This window comes from Vulpes lagopus, chromosome 6 (assembly GCF_018345385.1).
Source record: "Vulpes lagopus strain Blue_001 chromosome 6, ASM1834538v1, whole genome shotgun sequence".
Taxonomy (NCBI): Eukaryota; Metazoa; Chordata; class Mammalia; order Carnivora; family Canidae; genus Vulpes; species Vulpes lagopus.
The window spans coordinates 93965695-93983469 of record NC_054829.1 but is presented as its reverse complement, the minus strand read 5'-3'; the positions used below and the strand labels follow the sequence as shown (position 1 = coordinate 93983469).

Genomic DNA, 17775 nt, shown 5'->3' with positions numbered 1-17775 from the left:
AGAATTCACTGCAGAAAAAGGAGACACTGCTGAAGATTTTTGCTACCAATTAAATAGCAAAACCCATCCCACAGAGAAAGCACAGACTAAACTTTATCTCATTAAGACAAAGTCCAGATGCCTTGTTTACTTGTGGTTGAACATCAATACCCGATTGTCTTCTAAAAATACATAACATGCAACAGAAACAAGAAACAGAAGGTGTGTATTTATTGCTTTGTCTAAACTAGTAATTAAAAAGCAAGCTTTTATTTTCAGTTGGACAGTTCTACCAAGTCAACAACAATAGTTAGGGTGATACAGATACTCAACAGAGAGAATTCTGTGCTATGGTGGAGTATTACTGATTGCCTGGTGCTTAGCTGACACTCAGATAATTGCTGAATGAATGAATAATGAGTGATTAAATGAAGTTAGACTTCTGAATTACAGCTATTATTCTCACTAATTTGGTAGACAGTTAGCAGAGTATGGCCACCAGAATTGGGCAGGACTGGTGTCACTATGGGGGATGATGATTTCTTGGATGCAACTTGAGTAAAATCCAGAATGGATCCAATTACTCAGAAGTACAGGATACCTTTCATTAAAATTCTGGGGAAATAATTTCTTCTGATTACCCAAGTCATTTTGATGACTCAGGTAAATGGTTTTGATTATAGCCATGAAACTCTTTGTTTCAATTTGCATATGGTCAGTGATACAAATTTTCTTCCTGCCCTTTGAGAGCAAAGATGTATATTATCCACTGTAGCATTTTTACATAGGAAGAAAAAAAAACTACATTTGGCTAGTTCTTATTGGGAAATTGTGTCCCAAGGGTACAATAAAGATGCCAATTTTATGAAACAGATGTAGAAGTGGACACATTGAATTATGAAGATGGAGCAGAATACAGACAATTAATAATACTGCTGCTCTGAAATATAGATGAGAGTTTTAAGAAATGTTTTTGGTAGTTGTCTCGATGTTGTGCAATGAGATGATCTAGTCTGCTTTGCACAGCTAATTTAAATGTGCTTTATTCCCTGAAGTCTATGTCTAAAATTTCGAAAGGCAGTAAAAACTCAGAAATAACATCCGTATATGGGCATTTGCCCAAGGAGCTGAGTTTTTAGGATGATACTAACCCCATAGTGTACATTTATGTTTAAGGCAACTGATGACACAGACATAATATATCAAAAAAGCTACTTAAATCTCTATTCATAGTGCATCCTGCCCAATTTACTTTTTTTTTCTATTTGGGAAGGATATATTTGATATTTATTTGAAAACTAATTGTTCATACTATCTAATAAAAATAGGGATATAAAGAAAGGTTCTCTGTCTAGTGCATAATTAACTAACTCCTGTAGAGGCCTAACTGTTTTCTTATTCACTTTTCTCTAATATTACTAGTTAAAAATAATTTGGAGGAAGAAAAACAAATGTGGGTTCTCATACCCATACTTGCTTAGTTGAAAATATATAACAAGTTGACAATGGTTTAAATGCATTATTTTATTAACCTTGGAATTGGTTAGACTTTCTCACTTTGTGTAAAGTATTTGTATTTCTTAGAAATATGAATGGAACCTATTTTATGTTCAGGATAATTCTTCCCTTTATCAAACCCCTAACTTTTCCATTCTATACGCTACCCCTCTTTGGGGCACCCAGATAACAGATACAAGACTTTGTCCCTTTCTTTTTTCTCTTGCCCATTCTCTAGTGCTCAGGACCCTGGCTTCTGTGCTTGGGGCCTGAGTGCATTGATCCCATGGGCTCCACCATAAAGCCTAGTACATGGTAGAAGCTTAGTAAATATCAGTGTCTTTAAGCTCTTTGGGTCTCAACTCCCTTACCTATATAATAGACATAATTATAGTATCTACTTCTTAAAGTGTTTATGAAAATTAGATGAGCTAAATATGGGATGCCTGGGTGGCTCAGTGGTTGAGCATCTGCCTTTGGCTCAGGGCATGATCCCAGTCCCGGGATCGAGTCCCACATTGGGCTCCTTGCATGAAGCCTACTTTTCCCTCTGCCTGTGTCTCTGCCTCTCTCTCTCTCTCTCTCTCTCTGTCTCTCATGAATAAATACAAAATCTTAAAAAAATTAGGTGAGCTAAATGTAAACTAAATTAGTTAAATATAACAGGTAAGATAAACAGAGCTTAGCATATAGCATCATCATCATCATCATCATCATCATCATCATCATCTTTCTATAAAATTTAACTGCCTATTAAAAGTAGAGATGTTACCCACTTTAAGAAAATAAAATATAGGTCTTTTCTCTTTTTTCTCATCTCTTAGACTTAGTAAATATTCTAGGGGCCTCAGAATCATGTATGCAACACCTTTGCTTTACAAGTGAGAAAAAAGGAGATCCATGGAATATCTTACACAAAATCACATAGCCAGTTAATGAGCACCAGATCCTGAATCCAAGTGTTGTGGTGACTATAAGGTCAGCACATGTTTTCTATGCAGTAGATAGCTTTTCTGAAGCTTCCCAACGTCCTAGAGGCACAGACTTCAATATTAATATCATGTGGGTTTATCCGAAGTTGAAATTCCTTGCCCTGGTTATCAGTTATCTGTCTATAACAGTCTGGATGTTATTTCCTATGTCTCATGCCACAGTGACTGATTATCAAAAAAAAAAAAAAAAACATAGATGTTGCTTCATGATGAAGTCAGAGAACTTCCTGCTCCAAAAGCTTCCCGCATGCTCCTTCCAGCTCAGTGGCAGGCGGAGGCAGGGGTTCCCAGCTATGCACCAGGAAGCCTTGTGGCCCTTAGGAGGCTCCATTTTTAGTTTAATGCACTGCTGCCACTGTATTGAAATTTTTAATATTTTTTGAACAAAGAAATTCCATGTTTTATGATCCCTTGGCCTTACAAATTATCTTGTTAGTCTTGCATAGAAGTAGTAGATCTTTATGGTAAATCCCTAGGCCCTCAGGAAACTTCTGATCTGCTTTGCATGGGAGGAGGTGAGATGCTTTGAATAACAAAACTCAGGACTGTAAAACCCTCAGTCAGTCCAATGAGAACTGTATTTTCTTTGGACAAGCACACAGCATTTTATTTAAGAAGAGAGTTCTTTAGCTTTATAATGCCGGTGAAAGAGAAAAGACCTGCTTTGGGATAACTATACCCTTAGGTCTTAGAGGATGCTAAGACTTTGAGCTCTATAGGTTTAACCTGGACTAATTCTTCTTGAGCTTTGTTCTGAGTTTTTAAAATAAAGGGTATGCTTTTATATATAAGAATGAAATTAATTGTCCTTTATTATAATCTATGCAGAAGAAAAAAAATAACTTTATTGTGATGGAGGCCAGCATTTAATCATCCAGCTGAATTAATGGCTCTTTTGGAGGGCATCTGGGTGGCTTGGTAGTTGAACGTCTGCCTTTGGCTCAGGGCATGATCCTAGGGTCCTGGAATCGAGTCCCACATTGGGCTCCCCTCATGGAGCCTGCTTCTCCCTCTGCCTGTGTCTCTGCCACTCTCTGTGTCCCTCATGAATGAATAAAATCTTTTTTAAAAATAGCTCTATTGTAAAAGTAAGGTAAAAACATAAAAACATAACGGAAGTACATTGCTAAAAGGCAAATAACTTTGGATCTAATTAGCAGTCTGTTAGCATTTTGGTGTAGATAACTTGCAGTGTTCAAACTAGTAGTTTCCAGGACAAGGGGCCACCTTTTATTTTTTTAATTCTGGTATAGTTAATAGACAGTGTTATATTAGTTTCAGGTGTACAATATAGCAATTCAGCAATTCTATATATTACTCAGTGCTCATTATGATAAGTGAGCTCTTAATCTCCTTCACCAATGTACTCATTGCCCCATCCACCTCCCCTCTGGTAACCATCTGTTTGTTCTCTATAGTTAAGAGTCAAGGGGCCACTTTTATATGGGTCCAAAGAAAGGCCTGGCCAAAAGACCTGCCCATCATGGAGGATCCCTCCAAACCATTTACCTCTTGGCCAGGAAAGAGGGCTAAAGAAGCAGACTGGTGGGAAAGAGGGAGCTCACTGTGAATCTTTGCCCTTTGCATTAATTCTAGTTGACCTACTTGAGCAATGATTGAGGAATTTTTGATTCAGTTTGCCCTGATCTATCCCCTGGTGAGCATGAGCTTGTTATTTTTTAATGAAACCATTTTCACAGCCTGTTGTCTTAGGTGTCAGTAATAGAAGAGAGCGAGGTTTTCTCTCGTTTTTATTCCATTTTTTTTTTTCATCAATTCTTCTAGTGCTGCTTGTGCTACTGAATTGCTTTGGAACCAGCATCTTGCTGCAGAGCATACTATCTAGCAAACAGTAGGATAACACTAACAAAGGAATACAAATTTTCTCAGAAAATGAGAGATGAGAAAAAAAAAATATATATATAAGCAAATACCTTTTCAAAATTATGATTGTATATTTTGTCATCCCCTTTGATTTATATAAAGAAATCTATTTCGGAGGTACTTGTCCCACCAAAAAACTTTCCAGGCCTAAATCATCTCCTATCTCTGGAAGTCAACAGGAAAAAAAAAAATAGTGTATAGTTTTTGCTGCTAAAAGAATTCTGTTTGCTTACATACTTATTTATTTTAACATGACTGTTTTCATCCTTTGGCAGTAAGGGTAGGTAAAGATCAATCCCTGCTCTACCAGGAGGAGATTTCCCAACTAGAGACATTTTATCCATAGTGTAAGGAGGGGCGGATAGTAGAGTTAGTTTCCCGTTTGTGGGATTTCATTACTGCCTTTCAGAAATTGCTTTAGTGGGATTGAAGTTGCCTTCACAAATTATTCATGAAGCTTCAGGAGTGGAAAGGAGTTTCAGTTAGATAGCTAGAAAGCAGCTGGGTACAGAAGTCAAGCTTAGCTAAGTCTTAAAATAATACAAATGGAGTAGCAATACTGCAGAAAATGGTAGATTTATTTTATAGTATCAGTATGCACTTCTGCACATCTAAAGCACCACTAAAGGCAATGCATTAACAGTATTCAGTTCAGGTTTGTAGATAAGATGTCCTTAGCTACCCAGCCAGATATCTTCATTTGTTTTTCTGTTTCTTAATAAAACTATCAGAGAAGAGGTTTTCAAAAATGAGTACCATTATCATAATTTTAATCTGATTTACATTCAAAGTTGTCTTCCAGGGTTGATGCCTAGAGCAGAAACATATAGTAAGCTATCTTGGAAAAAACAGGTTATATAGGAATTGCTTTTTGAATTCTGTGTTTATTTTTTTTAAATGTTATTTATTCATGAGACACACACAGAGAGAGAGAGAGAGAGAGAGAGAGACCTAAGAGGCAGAGACACAGGCAGAGGGAGAAGCAGGCTCCATGAGGGGAGCCCGATGTGGGACACGATCCCAGGACCCTAGGACCACACCCTGAGCTGAAGGCAGGCGCTCAGCTCCTGAGCCACCCAGGTGTCCCTGAATTCTGTTTTTTAAAACAGGCAACTCTGTAGCTTACGGAACGGCTGGCTATAATAAAATATCAGAAAAATGCCTGTTTTAGGTTTTTAATTTCAAATGAATAAATGATCACAGGAAGGAAATATCAACATGCTAAATATTCTCTGCATAAACCTGGTAAAATTACACCCATATCCATATTTCAGAGGTGGGTGGGAGCTTGGTAATTAAACTGCAGAAATAATGTCCTCGTTCAATATTTAGAAGAAAAAAAATTAAATATTTGGAAATGTTAATGGTTCTCAATAGAACTTCCTAATCAAGTCCAGAGTGCCAGTTGGAATGATTCTAATTTAGAAAATACTCCAGGAGAACTTTAAGATACAGTAAGTGTGCTGTGGAATATCAGTACAGCCCACCTAGCATGTGTGTTATATTTTAACAGGAGGAGTTTCTTACCTCCTTTCTTAATATTTACCATTGATTCCTCCAGTGGTGCTCCACAGCCAACTGGTATGATCTGGTCACAAAAGTTCCATCTTGGAAAATTCGAATTGCTCACATTAACTCAACATGTTATGTTTCACCCTATGATCTCTTTACAATAATAACTCCTATTACACTGGTGGGGAAGGTAACACTGCAGTCCACAGATACAACTTTGACATTCGCTCTGAACCATCTAACTCTTCCATCTCTCCTACTCCCACATTGCACTGTATCATGAAGTGACACATGGCGGAGCAGAGTACAATAAATCTAAGCCAATGGCTACTACGTTTCCCCAAGGGTAGAAATCCCTGCTGTTTCTTTTCTCTTTTGTTGCCAGGTTAAAGGGTGGATTTGTGGACTTCTAATACTGTGCATGCTGATCTGAAGGAATTTCCCTGAGGGAATGTATGATGTATATATCCTATTTATAGTCTCCTGGGAGATTTTTACTTTTAGATAGTCACAGTTAAATCAATATGGCCTCAGTCCTGTCCTTATGAACTAGTAATATATAATTGGCTGAATTTGTTTATAAAACATCTGATAAATGAAAATTCTCTTATTTTCCATCTTGTGACACTTTAAATCATTTTACCGTGACAAGATTTCTATAGTGGTCTATCGGTAAAGTGTTTATATAATTCACACTCTCTTAAAAAATTGCTCTGCCGATTCTTTAAGTGCTGCCAAGAAGTCCTAACATTTTTAGACTAATTAATGACCAATCATTTTTAACTGGAATGCTTTCTCTTAGCCCTAAAATGTTGTCTGTTATATAATTTTTGTTTACTGACTCACAGAAGAAATAACTATTAATTACTCAATAATGAACCAACTTTCTGGGAGGAGGGGGTCCTTGGGTGAAAATTGAATAAATTTGTAAGCTATTTAGTTCTTTTAGGCTTCAAAGATCTCTTTCTGTAAAACAAACAAACAAACAAACAAAAAACCTAATTTATTTTTCAACGTACATTAAAAAGTATTATGAATACCTCTCCAAAAATACCTTTTCCCTACAAAAATAACATGGCTCATTTCATAATTTGTACAACATCGTAGTTGAAAAAAGTTGAGAGATTTGTCATCAAGATGGTTAAGACACTATCTAGTAAATACATTTTGTCTATCTTTCATAGATATTCTTACTGACTTCTAAGAGTTTACATTTAAAATAGGTGGTATTGACAGTGAAAGACAAAGAAAGAGTGCTAGATCTATTAGAAAGAAATGACAGTTATCTGTCTAGCCCATCTTTTATAAATGATTTAATATATGAAAATTGTTCAGCATAATTTCTGCAACTGTCAGAAAATGACAATCAGTATAATACATGGGGAAATAATATAGATTAGTTGTAGGCCCAGGCTACCAAGTTTCTAAAACTGTGTCAGTTTGGAGGTCAGTTAGCCTCTTTCATCTAAGATTTCTCCTTGGTTAAAGAGGGTTAAGAAGCTTGTCACCAGCTGGTTGTGAATTAAATATGCAAGGTGCTGTGAAAAATGGAAAAGTATTCTGTGAGAGTTAGCTTCCAAGAATCCATTTAGAATCACCAACTTTTAAAGCTAGAAGAAACCTTTGGATATCATGAATCTCCCTGTTTCCATTTGGGAAATAAGGAAACAGGCCCAAGGAGGTGGTGACCTTTGCTTTCTGTCACAAAGGGCTTGGCCCTCTATTCAGATCTATGGATACCCTGAGCCATCTTATTTGTTTACTTGCATGATTGTTTGGTTTGGATGTATTTACCTTTAGAGGGTAGCCCAAAGGATAAACACCATTGGGATCATTAAGAAGCATAGGATACTAACTTTCTCTCTTTTGAAAATGTAGAAGTCAAGAATGAGAATGCTGTAGATTTCTTTAGTTACCAACTCCCTTGTTTAGAAGTTCTAGGGAGTGTGTCTGTTTTGGAACCTTTTAGAAATGTACCTTGCGAAAGTCACCTGGAGAGTTTTCAGGTAGTCATTTTTCAAATCCTGGTTTTAACCCACCAGTGGTGTCTGGAGAAATGGGATAAGTAAGGCACCCCCTAAAAATCTCTGTTTCCTTTTTTTTGTTTGAGTGATTTATCTTTTGTTGAGTCTACTTAATTAAGAATCAGAATTTTTTACTGTCCAACAGATAAAGATTTAGAATCCTTCTTGTCCAACAATGAGAATGGAGATTATGATTAAGAAATAATGTCATTTTCATAAGGTTTGGGGCATACTTTTAAACTATTTTCAAGACAAGCAATGAGCTTAAAAGCCTAAAACAATAGAACTATCTAGAATAATATCCAATAGAGCTATAATGGGCATTGTGTATGTAATTTTAAATTTTCTTATAATTACGCTTTTAAAAAGTAAAAAGGTATAAAAAAAAGTAAAAAGGTAAAATTAATCTTAACATTATTTTCAACTCAATACTTCTAAAATATCATTTAAACATGTAATCAATATTTAAAAACAATGAGGTATTTAATGTTCTCTTTTTTAATGTTTTTGAAATCTAGTGTGTATTTTATATTCACAGCACATCTCAACTCAGATGCTAAATTTTAATTGGAAATACATGATCTGTATTTGATTTCATAGAATTTGCATTTGAAAAAGCAAATTTATCTACCTGAATTACACCAAAGATACTTAAAAATTTTCCAGTCACTAAATTGAGTATCAATCAATTTTAAATTTAAATTAATAGAAATACAAATTTAAAATTCACTTCAATTGTTTAGCTATCCAGATTTGAAGTGCCTGAAAGCCACTTGTGGCTAGTGGCTATCTTGTAGAATAGCACAGTTCTAGAAATCTGTGCAATGCTCATGTTTTAGCTTACCCCTCTGTATGTAGGAGAAAAGGGAGGCAAAAATCAGTCTAACAATCTGTTTTATCTTATTTTATTGACTATTTTGTTATGTAAACATCTTTCGCATACCTTCTGTAGTAAATACTTAGATTTTTCTTTTCAAACTGAATAGTAAAACATCCATTATAACGACTGATGGGAAGATAAATGTTGGGAAATTGCCTTAACTGTGATGGTTAGTATTTGAATTGACCAGATTTCCTTTCCAGCAGTTTTGGATGCTTTCTGGGTTTGTATAACCGTGTGCGCAGCTTTCTAAGTACTTTCAGTGTAACCTGCTTTGTTTCACTTGATTGCTCTAGTATGGTTACGGACAAGTGTGTTTGAATAATAGCAGGCCTATCAAATTGCCAAGTGGGAGATCTGTGGAATATGCTTAAGGCAGCTTTTTGCAACATTTCTTTTACCTGGCAAAAATTTTTTAGGAAAAAATGTTCATTGCACAATGGATTCTTAACTGACAGATTCTAGAAAATATTTATCTAACATGTATGCTTACTTAATACCATTAACTCAAAAAAACCCCACAAAAAACAAAGGTCCTGTGGCCATATAGAGAGATAATATAGCAAAGAAATTGAGAGCATGGTTCAGGAGTCAGACTGGCTGTATTTACATAATGATTTCACCACTTAAGAATTATGTGAATTTATGCAAAATTACTTCACCTCTTCAAATCTCAGTTTCTTCATTCTAGAATGGAGATAGAAATAAGACTACTTAGTAGGGATGTTAAAGAATTAAGTGAGAATATATCCTCAGCCTTATGCCTGACACAGAGTAAGTGCTCAGAATATGAATTATTCTTATGCAAGACTCTTAGAACTATAGGCATTGTCACACTTTAATCCCACCTCCAAAAGTTAAGAGAAACAGCAAGTGACTATGGTGAAGTAAAATCAAAGTGTATAAACCTGAGCAACCAGAAAGTCAGAGGCCTCATCTCCAGTTTCATTTTTTTCTTTACTGTTTGTTTCTTTTTTTTTTTTTTTTTTTAAGTTCATTTATGTTTTTTAGAAAGCTCTATACCCAGCCTGGGGTTTCAAACTTAAGATCCCGAGATCAGGACTCATGTGCTCTTCTGACTGAGCTACACAGGCGCCTCTGTTTCTTTTAGTTTTAGTTAGTATGCAGGGTTTTTCTGTCAAGAAGCAAAAGGAATTGTTCATCAGTTGTGTGAGAACTGTGTTTTTCCTACCTGTTCCAACATGACTAATTTGCATCTGTTTGAAATGAGACTTTATAAACAAATTCTTTAAAACGATTCTGTGAATAATAGATCAGACTTGCAATCAAGGTATGGTTTTATGTTCTGAAAATTATAGCAAAGATAAACATCATAAAGTACATTTGCTGGTTTATGTAGTGCCAGATCGGTAAATTACTGTACTTTTTCGCTGTCCTGTTATTGTTGTCGTTGGTTGTTTTTAAATTTACATTATTCTTCATATTCCTGGACTCCTATTTCTGGGAGCCCTTTTCTGTATTATTATTATTAATGTGGCTTGTGTAATGTTCATAGTGTTTGTGTAAAAATAGATCATCTCTGGTAGGTAATTTTCAGTATTAAAGCAAATGTGCCTACTCATTGAATATGAAAAATATCCCTCTGGAACAAATGTAGAACTATCCATCTCTTGAACAGAGATCTTACGGGCTTTACTTATCTACTTAACTGCCTTGGAAAGATGGCTTGGAAATCTTTAGCATACTTTTGGGAAGCAGTCAGTCATTTAGGTAGTTTCCTAAACAGCAAACTCCTTGCAATAATCAGGTTATTGTAAGTAAAAATATTTTAGGACGAGGGTCTTTGTCAGCTAAGTAAAAACCAATATTGAACTGATATTTGAGATGCATTATCACAGGCAAAAAGAAAAAAAATATTACTTTGCTCTTTAAGAAAACTAGTCACAGGTTCATAGTTGGGTCAGCCATGTCAGAGACACAGGATTTTAGAAATATGACATTATTTTTAAAACCATTAATATTAAGTTGTTAGCTCTGCATGTGGATGGAATTTCAGAGCACTTACTTTTTCACATTTAAAAGTAAAACTACGTGAGAAATTGGCGCAAAATTAGAAATGTCAGGATATTTAAGTTGAGGTATGGCTATTTATTCTTAAATATATTGAATTCAAACAAATAGGACACAGGTTCACATAAAACATGAATGCATTTAAAAATATGCTTTCTTTATGAGCTAGAATATATTTTTTCTTCCAGATTTGAATATACATTCTTTAAATCTCGCAATTTATTTGTGTGAGGAGTGAAAGAGAAGTGTATGTAGAAGACCAGAGTTTATATTAGTTTAAGCATTGCCATACTTGTCTAAGCCTTGGACATGCCCAATACCTTATATTTTGTTGACATCTTGCTTCTAATCTTGGATTAAAACCCATGTGAATATCCATTAAGATCCTTAGAGGAAAAAAAATACTTTACCACATTAAATTAAGCGTAAGAAGAGCACAAGACAAAGGCCTTTTTGGTGGAAAGTGAGAATAGGTCCAGCATCTGTCCTTCCCAACAAGGCAGGGATGTGGCCATGGTGTCTCCAGCTGTCAACATTCTTGTCTTCAAGACAGACTAGCAAATCATAGCTCTGCAGAAATTTAACTGTATGTGTTAGGGATAACATCAGCTTTGAGGGACTGAAAAAATCATCTGCATCTCAAAGGATAGCAGGCAGTACATAAAGAAGTACAGAGGGCTTCAGAAAAATCAAAGGCACGGATGTCCAAACTATGCAGCTGTGCTGAGTGTGCTCAGAAGAAAGAAATATATTTTTTAAAGATTTTATTTATTTATTCATGAGAGATAGAGAGAGAGAAGTAGAGACACAGGCAGAGGGAGAAGCAGGCTCCATGCAGGGAGCGCAACGTGGGACTCGATCCCGGGACTCCAGGATCACGCCCTGGGCCGAAGGCAGGTGCTAAACCGCTGAGCCACCCAGGGATCCCCAAGAAAGAAATATTTGAAAAAAATCAGTGTTGTAGTAAAGAGTGAGATAAGACTGAAAAAATGTGGACATGTGAATGCTTAGTCAACTGTATATGCAGAAACTGTATCGAGGCATAATAGTGATGTCAGAGACCCCCTACCAATTGGTTGTAATAATATGAGAGTGAGCTGGGGCAGAGGAGTGGTTGAAGAAATACATGGGACAAACATTAAAGAAATTATATAGGAAGAGTCACTGCAGGTTATGATGGATGATTAAAAATGAGTCAAGACAAATTTCAGAATGGGTACCAGCAATAACAGTGACACGGTTATCAGAGCATTATATAGAGTGAATGTTAGATGTTGTTTGAAGAGGACTGAGGTTTTTGATGTTTCAATTTTGTATTTGAACTACATTCGTAGTTCAGCCCCTGAGCAACTTCTAGGTTTCTGTTTTGCAACAATAGTCATCCTATTAGAGCCTGATTTTTTTTTCCTCAGCTTGTTACTGAAATATAGTCCAAATAAAAGAATTCTGGACATATCAGAGCTCAAAAAAATAAGTAGAAAACAAAATTGGGGAGGTGCATTGCTTAATATGCGTAATTTAAGGTCCAAGGAGGACATTCAGGTAGGTTGCCTACTGGAACTTGTTATCATGGGACTGGACCTTTAGCCACTGGCCAACACTGGAGATAAAATGTGTATAGCCAGCAGCAGAAATAATAATTTTGTAGTAATACGAAAATTAATAAGGACATTTTTGTTCCTCATTTTAATATCAGAATCATCAACTCAATCCATTGCTATCAGTAGCAATGGAAACTTCTGACACTTTCAATTTTAGAACCCTAAAATAATACACTGTGCTATTAAAAACCTTCTTTCTATGTTTTATAGTTCTATGAAACATCATTGAAAATCCTTTGGCTTTAGTTCTTATTTAGTGATGATCAAAATGAATTTCAATGAAAATATAAATTCTTTACAAGAATAAAATGAAATTGAGCAGTATAACATTGAATGTTCTCTTTTTACAAATTATAATCTGCAATTTTTTATAATATGAGCAATTCAACATATCTGTATAATAGGGTAAAATCATAAATAGCACACTTGTATTTTCAAAGCATGTTTGAAACAAAATGAGGTCTTTATGAGTATGAAAGTTTTTTTTTTCTTTAATTACAAAGCACAAAGGGAATAGATGACAGAAACAGGGAATCCATATTTACTGCAGTGGTTGAAGACATTTCACCTCACTCTGGAAGATCTCCCACCACCGATTCCAAAAGGGCTCCAGTCCTCCATTTGGGTTCAGATATAACGTGAAGGAACTCATCTCTCTTCTCTCTCATTTTACACTGTGTCCTTTTCTTACATAATTTTTTTTTAACTATTAAGAAAATTTTTGTGGTTTTATTATATCATGAGCCATTGAAACATCTGAACAAATCAATATCTGGGCGGTCAATATCTGGGCGGTGAGGCAGCTGCTTTCTCCTTCACTTCTTTGGGTTACTAGAGCAACTTGTCAGTAGATTTAAAAAAAAAAAGAAAAAAAAGACAACCTTTTACATTACTTAAGTCTTTCCAAGGCATGGGCTGGTACAACACAAACTTCTCCTGTCAGATGCAACTATTCTAGCATCCAAACATCATGCACAATACCTCAGTAGTAGCAGCGCACTGCGCCCGCTCCCACCGCGGCCCTGCTCATTGGTGTATGATATTTGGAGCATCTGGAGGAGTGTGAATAGTTATCAGGAAGAGGAGGGAGGAGGAAACAGCATGAGTGCCTGGCTGGGAAGAGGTCAGCCGAAGTTGTGCAGGGCAAGCCTGAACATGTCATTGGTGCAAACCCAAGCATCATTGATGTTCTTTAATAGGAACATCTGGTGGAACCCCATGATGCGGTCTTCATCAGCCTTGAGCTGGCCCACTACCATGCTGATGATGCAGCTATCTGGCATGGGCTGATGGTCCTGTGCCGTGATGCTGTGCTGGATTTTCTGGAATGGAAGGCTAGACAACTTCTCCACAATGGCAGCTTTCCCCTGGAACTGCTGTCCTTCCCACGTAAGGCATGATGCATCAATATAAATTGTGCCTAGTTGGGTTCTGTCGTTATCAAATAACTGGTAGTAATGCTGAATGAAGCTGGATCCAATATGCTCCCAAATTGACTTGTCTCCCATTCTGGAGCATCACCCGGCCTCATTGAGACCCAAGTGGCAGCGGTGGCGGCCCTTTTCTTACATACTCTTAATTTATTGGTTGCACCAGTCAGCCAAGTCAGACGCTTCATTTTTAACTTATCCCTCAACTCCTATCCAACCAAACACCTTGTCTTCTCAACCGATCTTTTAAATTTGGCTTCTAATCTTTACCAAAACCACAGTCTTGGTACAGTCTCCATAATATCACCAGCTTTGCAATTATCTCCTGACTACTCAACCACTTTTCTGTCTTCCACCTTTTCGAATTCTTTTTCCACACAGCTACTGGAGTAATTATTTTTAAATGGAAATTGGGACCTGCTACTCTTTCCTGAAAAATTCTTTAATGGCTTCTTGCCAGGATTCATTCAAGTTTCTTGTTTCTACCTGTCGGGCCCTTACTCTCACTCCAGCCTTATCCACACTCAGTTACTTGCGACCTGTGTTCTAGCTCTACCAGACTTGCTATGCTTCTTCATAACTGCTCTGTTGAGCCCTACTTCTGTAACATGACAAGTGTATAAAGTGTCTTTTGCCTACTTGCCCACCTAACCAGGTCTTCTTTCAAGATTTTGCTAAAATATACTCTCCTTTAACCTCTTCCCTTGCAGGCACAATGTGTTCTCTTTGCTTTATACTTCTGTCTATTATTCCTGTATTTGTAATCATTTTTCAGTTTTTCTATTATACTGTGAATTCTTTAAGGATAAAGACTATTTATATGCACAATGTATTTGCAAGACCAAACACAGAACCCAGTATATAATAGTTACTCAAGAAATATTCCTACATGAGGTTGAAAAGCAGGCAGAAGATGAGCTTAAAGTTAGGACAACAACCAGTTCTCTTCTTAGCCTTGCCACCATCAAGCTTTCATTTAAAGCCTATTGAAAAATACATAGATATCAACTATAGATATTTCCACATGTGCATATGTATGTTGCATATATATTTGAGATGTATACAAGTAGTTATACTTATATATAATAAAATATTTGGTTTTGAAAGGAACTGTTCTAGTTACTTTCTTTTAGAGCAAATCATTTTTTCACACTGTTACTAATCTAGCAAATGGCCCTTTATGGAGTAAATCAGTTAATGCTATTTACAAAAGTGTTTAGTGTACTAAAGTAGAATACTTTTTTGAGTGAAAGACGACAGACAAATCTGAGTATCCTGATGGGAAGAGAAAATGAGTGGGTCTTCTTGAGAAGATGAGAAGGTGACATGTGCACTTATTTGCTGGTGTAATGACAATGTCCGTGTCTCAGCTTATTAAAATTTGGAAGTTTATATTAAAGCTAGTTGTAGTGCTGCAATTAAGTTAGCAAATATGGATGCCAATATTATCACAAATGCAATATTAGAACTGATGTTTGGTCCTGTCTTGAATGCAATGATTAAATTAAGTCTAATACTCAACTCCCTCCTATTGAATAAGAAGTAGAGAGCCTGGCATTTTGCTCATCACAGAAATCTCCTTGGTATGCTGTTGTTTGGTATTTATATAAATAAGCTAGTAGAAAAGGTAAACAGACTCATCATTAAGTTGTTGTATTGAATCAATAAAGCAATAATTGAGTCTTAACATTCCCAAACAGAAATCTTGAGGATGACTATTATGGGAATAGTTTTTTAAAAGAAGAAAACATTAAATCACCAAAAGAGATTTGTTTGTAACATCTCATGATGCTTATGTATTTAACAACAACATAATAAAATAAGGAAAATCCACACACATACCATTTGGAGTGCTTATCCCTTTATAACTGTTTATCAGTTTGGAAAAGATGTCTGGCTAAAAGTAATGTATATATAATAGGTATATATTATATATGTTACTTTTAATATACTCTAATATATTTTAATATACTTCCATTATGTTATGTTAGATAATATATTCCAGATAATTTACGTTTTCTTCTTTCTTGGAAGAAGAAAAATATGAGAACATATTGATGATTTAGCTTCTTTTTCTTCATCTCTTCTCTTTTTTTATTTGTTATTTTCATGCTTATCTTTAGCCTTGATATTGCATGTGGCTTTGGCAGCATTGCTTACTGTTTATTCTAGCAGTGCTTCCGTAGAGGGCCTCTATTATCATGTCCTGCTAACAACACAGTAAATGGAAATTTGGGGAAAGCAACAGTAGGAACTGCTGTGTGTCTGCAGTAAGTTAATCAGATTTTGATCCCCCAAAACTAACACAACCCACAAGACTGATAGCTCTATGCTACAGTAAATTGTTTCTTAGCAGGAAATCTACAGTAGCAGTGTAATTTGGACAATGGAGCATTTGACAGCTAACCCATCAAAAGCAGTGCACCCTGAGGAAGTTGCTCACTCCCAGCTTTACATTCAGCCAAGCATTGATAAAGCAGTGGCTAAGTAGGAGAATCAATTTAGAATCAAATGATGGCAAGGCTATTTATTCCATTGCCAAAAGGGGACATAGGCAGATAGGAGATTACTCCACCTGGGGACTCTATACTCTATGTACTTATCCAAATTAGGTCTATGCCTTATGAATTCCTTTTGAATGCCAGTGTGCTAATATACTAATATAATATATTAATAAGTGTCATTAAAAGCTAAGGTGTAATCTGTTCCCAAAAGATTGATTTATAGAAAATGACCCAGGATAGTTGGACATTTTTCTCTCATGCAGTGTACTAGAAGTAATCAGATATGGAAGATGATGTTTGTGACTTCAAAGAGAAAGGATCTTTAGAGAACATGCACATTATGTTTCTGTATGGAAGTGTATCTTATATAGTGGGCCAGGAAGTGTTAAAACATTAAAAAGAAATGAAGATGCTTAAAATTCCCAAGTTAGGAAAGCACTGCTTTGAATGTGAACTTTTTATTTTATTTTTTTTTTTCAGTTTAAGCAAAGGACTCAGAGTTATTTCCCATACTCTAAATTATCACCTGGTTTTCTTTTTTTCTGCTTAAAAAAAAAAAGATTTCAGATTCAAGATTCCTATCCCATATCACAACTTGCTATAAGGAAAGGTCAGAGATGCCCATGACCATGGAGCCAAGAGAAATAGCAAAGCTATGACAGGGAGAAGCCAATGGTGGCCATGACACCAAACCCATTGTCATATCTGCTGGGTAGTGTGACCAGAGGAAGAGTGATTCACTCTAACAGATGCACTGCCCAGACTAGTGCCAGCGTGCCATCCAAAGCAGAGCCAAGCATCTGTGCTTCAGAGTAAGAAGTGAAAGAGAAGCAACATTAAAAATGTTTCAAAGACCAACATGGCAATGGACTACAAGCTTGCAATTATAGAACTTTAGAATAACTCTGGGAAATGAGACAAGTCAGAGTAATATGCATTAAATGCAAGACCTTGGTCATATGGAAAAGCCATAAGGAGTGGGAAGCAAAACAAATGCAAAAGGGGAAAAAAAGCATCATTAAAGTGTGACAGGCAGCTAAGAAGAAGATAAATGTTACTTTTCTGAATTTTGTAATATTTGTCATATTTGTCTTTTTACAGATTTTTAATTTTGTATGACTTCTTTTCTCATTTTAAATAAAATATATACTTTGCATCTAAGTTTTTTTTTATTTTTTTAAATTTTTTTATTTATTTATGATAGTCACAGATTGAGAGAGAGAGGCAGAGACACAGGCAGAGGGAGAAGCAGGCTCCATGCACCTGGGAGCCCGACGTGGGATTCGATCCTGGGTCTCCAGGATCGCGCCCTGGGCCAAAGGCAGGCGCCAAACCGCTGCGCCACCCAGGGATCCCCTGCATCTAAGTTTTTATACATGATTTTGGATTATTATTCTTAATATGGTCTCGCAAGTTCTTTAAGCTTCAGGTCCGACAAATC

General features: G+C 36.1%; 2 protein-coding genes across 3 annotated transcripts in view; one reads left to right on the top strand and one right to left on the bottom strand.

Moving 5' to 3' along the window:
* UNC5C (unc-5 netrin receptor C) overlaps window positions 1-17775 on the top strand; it is a 352959-nt gene that overhangs the window by 144805 nt on the left and 190379 nt on the right. The gene's annotated exons all lie outside the window — the stretch shown is intronic.
* LOC121493439 (nuclear transport factor 2-like) lies at window positions 13412-13908 on the bottom strand. The gene has a single exon (XM_041759299.1). The coding sequence runs from the start codon at window positions 13906-13908 to the stop codon at window positions 13525-13527; it is 384 nt and encodes a 127-aa protein (XP_041615233.1). The 3' UTR covers window positions 13412-13524.

Bases quoted from the DNA above. Each gene is read 5' to 3' on its own strand.
- LOC121493439 (XM_041759299.1), bottom strand. From the start codon at position 13,908: ATGGGAGACAAGTCAATTTGGGAGCATATTGGATCCAGCTTCATTCAG.